At 43.8% G+C, this 12,121-nt stretch overlaps 1 protein-coding gene across 3 annotated transcripts in view; it reads right to left on the bottom strand.

The window, feature by feature from the left end:
• Positions 1-11,886, bottom strand: part of LOC106580083 (protein prune homolog 2) — a 50,811-nt gene extending 38,925 nt beyond the window's left edge. For 2 of the 3 annotated variants that reach the window (XM_014160704.2, XM_014160707.2), the window contains exon 1: positions 11,497-11,884. In XM_014160704.2, the coding sequence (XP_014016179.2) occupies positions 11,497-11,532 (36 nt within the window). In that variant the 5' untranslated portion in view covers positions 11,533-11,884. Of the gene's footprint in view, positions 1-11,496 lie in introns of all 3 variants that reach the window. The other variant, XM_014160706.2, reaches the window with a different exon arrangement.
• Positions 11,887-12,121: the final 235 nt, after the last annotated feature.

The raw sequence follows: 12,121 nt of genomic DNA, 5'->3' as shown, positions 1-12,121 counted from the left end.
TTCTGTACAGGCTTCCTTCTTTTCATTCTGTCATTTAGGTTAGTGTTGTGGAGTAACTACAATGTTGTTGATCCATCCTCAGTTTTCTCATGTCACAGCCATTCAACTCTGTAACTGTTTTAAAGTCACCATTGTCCTCATGGTGAAATCTCTGAGCAGTTTCCTTCCTCTCCGGTAACTGAGTTAGGGGAGGCCTGTATCTCTTTTAGTGACTGGATGTATTGATACACCACCCAAAGTGTAATTAATAACTTCAACATGCTCAAAATGATATTAAATGTCTATAAAAAAAAGTGTTTACCCATCTACCAATTCTTTGCGAAGCACTGGAAAACCTCTGGTCATTGTGGTTAAATCTGTGTTTGAAATTCACTGCTCGACTGAGGGACCTTACAGTTATGTTACTTACTTACTTACTTACGTGTGGGGCACAGAGATGAGGTAGTCATTAAAAAATTAAGTTGAACACTATTATTGCACACAGAGTGAGTCCATTCAACTTATTATGGGACTTGTTAAGCACATTTCTACTCCTGAACTTATTTAGGATTACCATAACAAAGGGGCTGAATATTTATTGACAAATGACATTTCAGCTTTTCATTTTTAATAAAATGTCTAAACATGTCTAAAAACATAGTTCTACTTTGACATTGTGGGGTATTGTGTGTAGGCCAGTGACACAAAAATCTAAATGTAATCCATTTTAAATTCAGGAGCATGATTTCGCATGGACATAAAAATGGCTAGCTGACTTCCGACACCATTAGCTCACTATGGCAAGGGGAAGATCGAATTCATATTTTGAAACATTGTGCCGAGGTCTGAGTGACAAACCACAAGGTTCAAACAAACTTGTGCTGTTGCAAACTAAATACTATCAAGAAGCAAGAGGAAATAATGTTTAATAAAAGCATACACTCTTAGATAAAGAAAGGGTTCTATATGGACTTTTTTGGTCAATTCAAAATGTAACTGCCATTCTGATTCAAAAACCAACTGCCAATTCATTCCAGCATGACAACGCAATAGGACTGTGGTTGAACCAACTTGGAAGTAGCCTGCCAATAAGCACGTTATTTTCAATGTATTAAAGTAAGCAAAGTTGATTAATTGAAATACATAAAGCCAAAGTCATATGATATAAACTATAGGCTAGATAAATGAAGATGAAACAATATTAGAAATTGAGCACATTTGTTAGCTAGCTACCTAGCTAACTCAGCTAGCTAAATATAAAAAGTTAGATTACCTTAATTCACCACTTTACAAGCTAGCCAGCTAACTCTTTTAAATAAACATTATTTTTTATTATGGGATATTCCAAATAGAGCTACAGACGCAGTCTGACATTGTCATTATAGCCAATTGTTTGTTTTGTGTCAGTATTTCAGTGTGGAGTCAATTTAGGGGACAAGCCTCTTTCATGAAGCCATAGCAGACTGTGGCTGACTGAGAGGAGGAATGTATAAATTATTTATTATAAATGAAATATAATAAGTATTAACAAACTGTTTTGCTCAGTCTGGCAGTAACCCAGAACTAACAGAGGATCTCTCTTTCTGCTGCTGCTGACAACAAAGGCATGTAAGTTGTTCTTCTACACCATAGTACTTACAGTGAGGGAAAAAAGTATTTGATCCCCTGCTGATTTTGTACGTTTGCCCACTGACAAAGAAATTATCAGTCTATAATTTTAATGGTAGGTTTATTTGAACAGTGAGAGGCAGAATAACAACAACAAAAATCCAGAAAAACGCATGTCAAAAATGTTATAAAATGATTTGCATTTTAATGAGTATTTGACCCCACTGCAAAACATGACTTAGTACTTGGTGGCAAAACCCTTGTTGGCAATCACAGAGGTCAGATGTTTCTTGTAGTTGGCCACCAGGTTTGCACACATCTCAGGATGGATTTTGTCCCACTCCTCTTCGCAGATCTTCTCCAAGTCATTAAGGTTTTGAGGCTGACGTTTGGCAACTCGAACCTTCAGCTCCCTCCACAGATTTTCTATGGGATTAAGGTCTGGAGACTGGCTAGGCCACACCAGGACCTTAATGTGCTTCTTCTTGAGCCACTCCTTTGTTGCCTTGGCCGTGTGTTTTGGGTCATTGTCATGCTGGAATACCCATCCACGACCCATTTTCAATGCCCTGGCTGAGAGGAGGAGGTTCTCACACAAGATTTGATGGTACATGGCCCCGTCCATTGTCCCTTTGATGCGGTGAAGTTGTCCTGTCCCCTTAGCAGAAAAACACCCCCAAAGCATAATGTTTCCACCTCCATGTTTGACGGTGGGGATGGTGTTCTTGGGGTCATAGGCAACATTCCTCCTCCTCCAAACACGGCAAGTTGAGTTGATGCCAAAGAGCTCCATTTTGGTCTCATCTGACCACAACACTTTCACCCAGTTGTCCTCTGAATCATTCAGATGTTCATTGGCAAACTTCAGACGGATGTATATGTGCTTTCTTGAGCAGGGGGACCTTGCGGGTGCTGCAGGATTTAAGTCCTTCACGGCGTAGTGTGTTACTAATTGTTTTCTTGGTGACTATGGTCCCAGCTGCCTTGAGATCATTGACAAGATCCTCCCGTGTAGTTCTGGGCTGATTCCTCACCGTTCTCATGATCATTGCAACTCCACGAGGTGAGATCTTGCATGGAGCCCCAGGCCGAGGGAGATTGACAATTCTTTTGTGTTTCTTCCATTTGCGAATAATCGCACCAACTGTTGTCACCTTCTCACCATGCTGCTTGGCGATGGTCTTGTAGCCCATTCCAGCCTTGTGTAGGTCTACAATCTTGTCCCTGACATCCTTGGAGAGCTCTTTGGTCTTGGCCATGGTGGAGAGTTTGGAATCTGATTGATTGATTGCTTCTGTGGACAGGTGTCTTTTATACAGGTAACAAGCTGTGGTTAGGAGCACTCCCTTTAAGAGTGTGCTCCTAATCTCAGCTCGTTACCTGTATAAAAGACACCTGGGAGCCAGAAATCTTTCTGAGTGAGAGGAGGTCAAATACTTATTTCCCTCATAAAAATGCAAATCAATTTGTAACATTTTTGACATGCGTTTTTCTGGATTTTTTTAATGTTATTCTGTCTCTCACTGTTCAAATAAACCTACCAATAGAAATTATAGACTGATCATTTCTTTGTCAGTGGGCAAACGTACAAAATCAGCAGGGGATCAAATAAGGAGTTGGACGTGTGGCAGGAGTTGGACCTGCGCCCGAAGGGTGGCGGGTTCAAATCCCAGGTGGCCGCTTGAAAAACAGAAATGGGTAGAATTGATCTGACAACAGTAGGGCTGCTGGGTTCGCATCCTCAAACAATTCCCCCACAGTTGGGTCCTTGAACAAGGCCCTTAACCCAACAACATGCTCTCCATCCAGGGGTGCTGCATGCAGTTTGAACCTGTGACTGTCTCAACTGTATGTTTGGGGGGGGTCGAGAACTGAGCAAAAGACACATTTTTGTTGTTCACTGTAACTAATGGACGAAGTACAGTATATTGTATTGTAAAGAAGTCAACCAGAGTTGATAGGGGCCATCATTCAAACAAAGAAATGCCTCCCTGGCCACCTGTGCATATTTCCAAACTAGGTTTGCATACAGTGCTGTGAAGTATTTGCCCCCACTCAAATTTTCTCTACTTCTGCATATTTTTGATACTGAATGTCTTCAACCAAAACCAAATATTAGATAAAGGGAACCTGTGTGAACAAATAACAACAATTACATACTTATTTCATTATTTAATAAACAAAGATATGCAACACCCAATGCCCCTGTGTGAAAAAGTAATTGCCCCCTTTACACTCAATAACTGGTTGTGACTCCTTTAGCTGCAATGACTCCAACCAAACGCTTCCTGTAGTTGTTGATCAGTCTCTCACGTCGCTGTGGAGGAATTTTGTCCCACACTTCCATTCAGAACTACTTTAACTCATGAACATTTGTGGGTTTTCAAGCATGAACTGCTCGTTTCAAGTCCTGCCACAACATCTCAATTGGGATTAGGTCTGGACATCGACTAGGCCATTCCAAAACTTCACATATGCTGCTTTTTATACATTTTCATGTAAACTTGATTGTGTGTTTTGGATCATTGTCTTGCTGCATGACCCATCTGCGCTTCAGCTTCAGCTCACAGACAGATGACCTGACATTCTCCTGTAGAATTCTCTGATACAGAGGAGCAGAATTCATGGTTTCTTCTGTTAAGGCAAGTTGTCCAGGTCCTGAGACAGCAAAGCATCCCCAAACCATCACACTACCACCACCGTGCTTGACCGTTGCTATAAGGTTCTTACTGTGGAATGCAGTTTGGTTTTTGCCAGGCATAATGGGACCCATGTCGTGTAATTTCAGTTTATCTGAGAAAACAAGCAATGTATAGTGTAGAGAATCATTGTACCATCTAATCCACTGTGAAATAACTTTTCAATAACCAGAAATATTGTATTTTCAGCTTTTTGAAGCTGGTGTACAAAACCGAAAGTAAAAGCGATAGGGTGCAACTGCAGCCTGCAATTCGGAGCATTCCTGCATTTCTACATCTGCAGGAACACCCACCTCCCCACTTGAGCAACCCATTGGTTTCTTCCTGAACACCCCCCCTCCCTCCAGCACCACATTGGCTCCTGCATGAATTCCTCCCCGAGCGCGACATAAAATCAAATGCGCCGAATACTTACTTACAAGCCCTTAATCAACAATTATGATTTTTTTAAGTAACTAAGAACATCTAAAAAAAATATCAATAAAATAAACAAAAGTAAAAATAAAAAGTAACACAAAATAACAATAACGAGGCTATATACAGGGGGTATCGGTACCGAGTCAACCGAAAGTCAAATCAATATTCATGCTAGTGTGGCACTTTGAATGTGGGTCTAAAGGGAAATAAAAGCATTATCTGAGTTTTTTTTCTCACGCCTGCCAAACACCTGCCATCACTGTCGTTAATGGAACTGTGGGAAAATATTGCCCAACAGGCTGGGGCCAAGGACACCGTCTACCGGTCGCCCCACCTCCGCTAGTAAAGCAGGCGGGAGGTTGGGGCGGCACCATGTGCTAAGATAATTCGTAAAAATCCAAATAACTTCACAGATCTTCATTGTAAATGGTTTAAACACTGTTTCCCATGCTTGTTCAGTGAACCATAAACAATTAATGAACATGCACCTTTGGAACGGTCGTTAAGACACTAACAGCTTACAGACATGAAAACTTAGGGCACTAAAGAGACCTTTCTACTGACTCTGAAAAACACCAAAAGAAAGATGCCCAGGGTCCCTGCTCATCTGCGTGAACGTGCCTTCAGCATGCTGCAAGGAGGCATGAGGACTGTAGATGTGGCCAAGGCAATAACTTGCAATGTCCGTACTGTGAGACACCTAAGACAGCTCTACAGGGAAACAGGACGGACAGCTGATCATCCTCACAGTGGCAGACGACGTGTAACACCTGCATAGGATCGGTACATCCGAACATCACACCTGCGGGACAGGTACAGGATGGCAACAACTGCCTGAGTTACACCAGGAACGCACAATCCCTCCATCAGTGCTCAGACTGTTCGCAATAGGCTGAGAGAGGCTGGACTGAGGGCTTGTAGGCCTGTTGTAAGGCAGGTCCTCACCAGACATCACCGGTAACAATGTCGCCTATGGGCACAACCCCACCGTCGCTGGACCAGACAGGACTGGCAAAAAGTGCTCTTCACTGACGAGTCTCAGTTTTGTCTCACCAGGGGTGATGGTCGGATTCACGTTTATCGTCGAAGGAATGAGCGTTACACCGAGGCCTGTACTCTGGAGTGGGATCGATATGGAGGTGGAGGGTCCGTCATGGTCTGGGGCGGTGTGGCACATCATCATTGGACTGAGCTTGTTGTCATAGCAGGCAATCTCAACGCACTGCGTTACAGGGAAGACCTCCCTCATGTGGTACCCTTCCTGCAGGCTCAACCTGACATTACCCTCCAGCATGACAATGCCACCAGCCATACTGCTCATTCTGTGCGGGATTTCCTGCAAGACAGGAAATCAGGTGTCTTGGTGGAAGAGTGGAGTAACATCTCACAGCAAGAACTGGCAAATCTGGTGCAGTCCATGAGGAGGAGATGCTGCATTAATTAAGTACTGCAGTGCTGGTGGCCACACCAGATACTGACTGTTACTTTTTATTTTGACCCCCCCCCCCTTTGTTCAGGGACACATTATTCAATTTATGTTAGTCACATGTCTGTGGAACTTGTTCAGTTTATGTCTCAGTTGTTGAATCTTATGTTCATGCAAATATTTACACGTTAAGTTTGCTGAAAATAAAACGCAGTTGACAGTGAGAGGACGTTTCTTTTCTTGCTGAGTTTAGAAATCTTACTAGTTAGCCAGCTAGTACACGGTGTCGCTCCTGCCTCCCGCCTGCTGTGTACCGGAGTCTTCCTTAGGACTAGCTGGCTAAGGTAGCACAGTGTCCTTCGCTCCCACTTGCCGAACACCTGCCCTCGCTGTCATTAACAGAACTGCTGGAAAACAATGCCTGACAGGCGGGGGCAAAGGACACACTGCCGCTGTGTACCAGCTATAGCTAGCTACACTTCTCTTTGGCAGCTGGAAATGAACAGATGGTGAGTGATTAGTACCATTAAAAGGTAGAATATTTAACAAAAGTAATTGTTGGCGCTTGTTGATTGATGAAATGTTTTAATAATCAGGCCGATGTGGAGTCTGCTTACCAGACTTTTCTCACATCTTTCAATTCTGTATTTCACCACTGCGTTCCCTTAGTTAAATCACATAGGAGAGCAGCAGATGGGTTCTGGAAATCTTGGTTTACAACCCGTTTAAAAAAATCCTCAGTTTAAAAAAAAACTAGTTGTGGCCTCCCGAGTGGCGCGGTCTAAGGCGCTGCATTGCTGTGCTTGAGGCATCACTACAGACAAGGGTTCGATCCCATGCTGTGTCACAACCGACCGGGAGTCCAATAGGGCGGGACACAATTGGCCCAGCATCATCCGGGTTAGGGGAGGGTTTGGCCGGGGGGGCTTTACTTGGTTCATCGAGCTGGAATGGTGTTTCCTCCAACACATTGGTGCAGCTGGCTTCCAGGTTAAGCGGGCAGGTGTTAAGAAGCACGGTTTGGCGGGTCAATTTTCGGAGGACGAATGACTTGACCTTCGCCTCTTCCGAGCCCGTTGGGGAGTTGCAGTGATGAGACAAGATCGTCATTGGGGAGAAAAAAAAGTGGATTAAAAAAAGTCTCACAAATCCCTCTCCTCTGAATTCTGCAAATTACAAAAAGTATAAGAACACCTACTTCAGATATCCCCAAAAATGTATTTTACAAACAAATTTCAAGAATAAATCATATAAAGTCAAATTGGAAAATCATCAATCAACTGTTGAATAAGAAAAAGGCATCTAGAACTATCCCATCTCAATGCATTATTGGAAATAAGAACTATAGTGATCCTGATGTTATTTCATTGTGAATGTGGGTTCCTCCATGTCAAAGAAAATAGAGGAAACTGACGGAAATCCCTTGGATTACATTAAGGGAAATGTCCCTTCTCTGCTTCACTTTGATCCTCCTGGTGTAATGGAGGTGATGGAGGTAATTGGTAACTTAAAGATATCAGCAGCAGGCCATGATGAGATTGGTGCCTCTTTGGTGAAATCAGTGTCTTCCTCGATTACTGAGCCTCTAACGTACATCTTCACCAAATCAATGCAAACTGGTATTGTTAATAAAGAGTTTAAAATGGCCAAAGTTATCCTCCTCTATAAATGTGTGTATGAGAGAATGTTGAAACATTTAAATCAACACTGTATTCTATATGAGCACCAATATGGTTTTCGTAAAAACTACTCCACAGATATGGTTCTTTAGCAACAATGAATCCGCTCGTCATCTTCTTAGATTTATCCAAAGCGTTTGACACAGTTGATCATAAAATATTACTTTCTAAATTGCATTATTACAGATCACGATTATACATATAATTGCCTATATAGTTATGATTCTTGTAGAGATCAAAGTGTTTATGTTTATGCAAATGCTTTAGTTCTCAGGCTGAGAACTGCCTGCACCTGCTGATAGTCATGCAGCCTCAAGGCTGAGATGTTCCGAAAGTAGCAAAGGGCCTGAGACTAAACAGGTGTGGTTGATAGCTTATAGTAGAGTGAGAAACCACAGTCTAGACATGTTTTTCTCATCTTGGATACTTCGTATCTAATCCAATGCAACAATGTTAAGGTACGATTGACGGTAGGTTGTCCACACCAACAAATATAAAGAGAGGTGTCTCCTGTTTCGCCACACGGATCTTTACTATAGACTACTGAGGTATTCTGGATGTGAATCTCTGTCTGCAATTGCATTTTTTACTAAAGAGTTTTATACCAAGGTTCCTGTGTCTGTGTCATCTAACTGGAAGACTGATTGTTCAAGGAAACTTACATCACCCCATGCAAAGGACCACCCAACACTATGCTGGAATGCAGTACTCTGAAAAATCCATGCATAATGCAAAATATGATTTGTGATGTGTGTGATCAGTGGTTTGTGTGTACTTGCATCCGTGTATCCTAGTCACAACTAGCAGCACTAGTACTACACCAATGAGAATGAAGAGTACTACGTCATACACGGTTGTGACAGGATGGGATAGTAAGTATCTGGGGTGGTTGTTACATTGAGCTAGTCAGCATATTAAGGCAGTATTGGGTATACACGCCAACTGCAGTATACCGTGCCACACTGGCCTGCTGAAATCTCTCCTGGATACAACCATAGGTCAAATAGGGAAATTTGCAATGAATACCCATCCATATCTCAGTCTCATATTACCGTGCATGTCCATGATTAGAGTGGATGAGGAGGGGAGCAGGGGAGGGATGGGCACTGGGCAGGGATATCTGTTTGAGATGTTAATATCGGGTCTCATGTTTCTTAAGGTGGATGGATGGGGGAGGTGGGAGAAGGGAGGGGGATTGGGTCGGTCGATACTCTGATGGCTACGGGAGGAAGAGACGCATTAGTGGAGAAAGGAAAGGCCACTCACTGTCTGTTCCACTGCAGCAGCAGCACACAGACAACAAAAACACAGCCGGTACCGCTCTCTCATCTCCACTGTGTGCTCCTCATCTAAAATTCACCCCATTCATCTCAAGGAGGCTCGGGGTGGACAGACGCAGTGCTGCTGCTTTTCTCTGCCTTCCTTAGCCGTCTTATTGCTTTCCCTATCTCTTACCCTCCATTATCTCTGTCCTTCCATCATCTCCTCTCTTTCACCGCCACTGTCTTCTGTTTATGAGTCCCTCCTACTCCCCCCCTTCTCCCCTCCTCTATAGCTCAGCGGTAACATCGTGATTCCTTCTCCAGTGACGTGGCTAATTTAGCAGGGCTGCCTGCCCATAAAGCCTTCCGTACTAAAGACTAAAATGACTTACAGCCGACTGCTGCCTGGGCATCAGTGATTTACAGTGCGTCGTCATGAATAAAAGGAAATCTTTTCATACAAATGTATACACACACACGCGTACATATCAAAACACAGACACACATAGACACATGCGTATTGCCCATGTGTGTAAGAAACAATAGTCTGTGTGTTTCTGTCAATCACATTCACTGTCCGAGTCAAAGAGTGACCAAAGTCTAAATGTTTTAGGTCTACTATGGCAATACATCTCTGTATATATATATATATGCATCTCCATATATGTCTCCAATCTCCACAAAGTGTGCAGACACTGGGCAGGGTTCTGCCGTGGGGTGAACAGGGTGATCCACTTCCCAAATCCCCTTGCCAAAGCCTAGATCAATCTGTTCCTCAAAAACATGTGTGCACTGTGTATGCATGCGTGCGTATGTGGACGTGTGTGTGTGTCCACTAAGCACATTGCCTTAGTGCCATGCCAGAGAGGGAGCAAGAAAGAGAGAGAGTGAAAGAGAAAGAGCCACAGACAGAAAGAGAAAGCGAGCGAGTAAGGAAGATAGACCCAGTAAGCACTTATACAGGAAAGCCAATTAGAGGTATGGATGTTCTGGATGGTTGCCATGCAGGAGAAGATGAAAAAGGAGGAAGAGAGGCCATTCACACACTGCAGTGCTAAAGGAAGGTGAAAAGAAAGATGGCGAGAATGGGAGAGAGAGAGGGGGGAGCAGTCCTCATGTCCATAAACATGTATTGTACTACTCGGCATCTCCAACCACGACACAATCAGCTAGCATCCTTATAGTCCAGTTGCACGAGCACGAGCCTTGGCTTGTGCGAGCCTCCTGTTTCTGTAGCGTGAGACAGCTTGATGTACAAGTACAACCGCTGGACAGGACGCTATACTCCATCGCAGGGCCTTAATCCGTCTCCTTAATGTGGTGTGCCGAGCAGAGACGCATTGGGTCCCATTTTTACGGTCTTCTTTGGTATGACTCGGCCGAGGATCGAATTCCCAACCTTCCAACCTCTGGGCGGACACTAAACACAAGGCCACTGAGTTGGGCCATATCGTCCAATTACTCTTTCTCTTTCAGTTGGCTCAATTTATCCCAATCTCCATGGTGGATCCCATGCTCCCATGTGTATTTCCTGCTTTCTGTTATGACATCATCTCTGTCTTATCCTTCTATGTCATCCTAGTAGGATCCCATGATCTCATCACACAAAAGGGAACTGTGTATTCAATGGATGGACCAGCAAATTTTTTTAAAAATAATTCATTGCACACACTCTACCTACAACACACACAACTACCTACAACAATAGGCATACTGACACTATTAGGCTGTAATGCATGGCTCTGGACGTATACAGAAAACGACAGCCTTCACTGGGGTTTGTCTATTCAGGGAGCTTTAGACACAACATGACTTAATGGAGAATGACCAAACAAAATCAAGCAACTTTAGACCTCGCCCACATGTTTACTGTGGCTACAGGCCTACACTCATTTATACCGTTGTGATGTAGCCTAAGCCTACCTAAAACGAACAGTTAATATCCTTTCGCCTACCTGTCAAGTAAGTGAGTCGTCATCATGAGGTGTTTACAACAACTTTTTACTGGAAATTACTTCCCTGAGCTCTGCCGAGACAGTAGGCCTTAAATGCAAATAGTCTGCTTGATGACAGATTAGGCGTAAATAAAATGCAAATAGTGCGCTTGATGACAGATTAGGCGTTATCTGCAGCATAGGTGCGTACGGGCTGGTGCGTGCCTCTGATGAACTTGCTGTTGTTTCCATGCATTCCCTGATCAAAATGCAATTTTAAAAAATGTGTGGGAGGAGAAGCTTATGGTTTGGACCACTCGTTTTTTATTCATCATTCAGGCCTTGCGCCGTAGCCTACTAAATGTGCTGCTTGTGGGGCAAAGAAACGAGAGACTGTACAGTTCAGCAACAGGAATACAGCCTGTAGCATGTCGTCATCATCCCAATCAGTAAAACCCTTATTAACCCCGGGCTGTTTAGGCTAAAACTCACCAGCATGGTCTTGGCCCGCCGCAAATAATCTTCCATGTTGGACTTTGTCGTTGCGGGGACGCTGCAGTCTCCATATACAAGTTTACAACGCTGGTTGTCTTTACGCTGTTGCGCCGCCGAATCCCCCGCTGCGCTCACTGCAGCACTGGCTCAACGAGCGGTCCTCCCTCTCCAGGCTGGCCAGATATGGAGTGGGTGTGACGAGAAGCTATCCAGCGGGGGCGCGCTCACTGAATTCAACGTGCACCCAGCGTTTGGGAATCCCCGCCAATGGCAAAAATGTATCCGGGTAGATTAAAGCAGTTTGCGACAGGAAAGCAAACATGGATAGAGCGCCCAGACGCTACAGAAATGCAGAATGCTGCAGCACCGAGGACACGGTTTGACGTGTTTGTAGTAGCCTACAGATGAGACTGTCCGACCACGGAGGCCAAGGACTGTGTGTGTGTGTGTGTGTGTGTGTGTGTGTTTATGCGCGTGAGTGTTTCGTGCGTGTGATCGCGTGCGCGTCCGGTTGGCGCACAAATTGATAATATGCACTGCATGACAAATAAAAACCCAGAGAGGTTGTTTTTAAGAAACGTTAACAAAATGTTGAATGCTCATACAATTTGCCTTGGCATAC

This window comes from Salmo salar, chromosome ssa20 (genome assembly GCF_905237065.1).
Source record: "Salmo salar chromosome ssa20, Ssal_v3.1, whole genome shotgun sequence".
In the NCBI taxonomy this organism is placed as follows: Eukaryota; Metazoa; Chordata; class Actinopteri; order Salmoniformes; family Salmonidae; genus Salmo; species Salmo salar.
The sequence above is the reverse complement of the archived record's forward strand: the minus strand, read 5'-3'. Positions and strand labels throughout refer to the sequence as shown.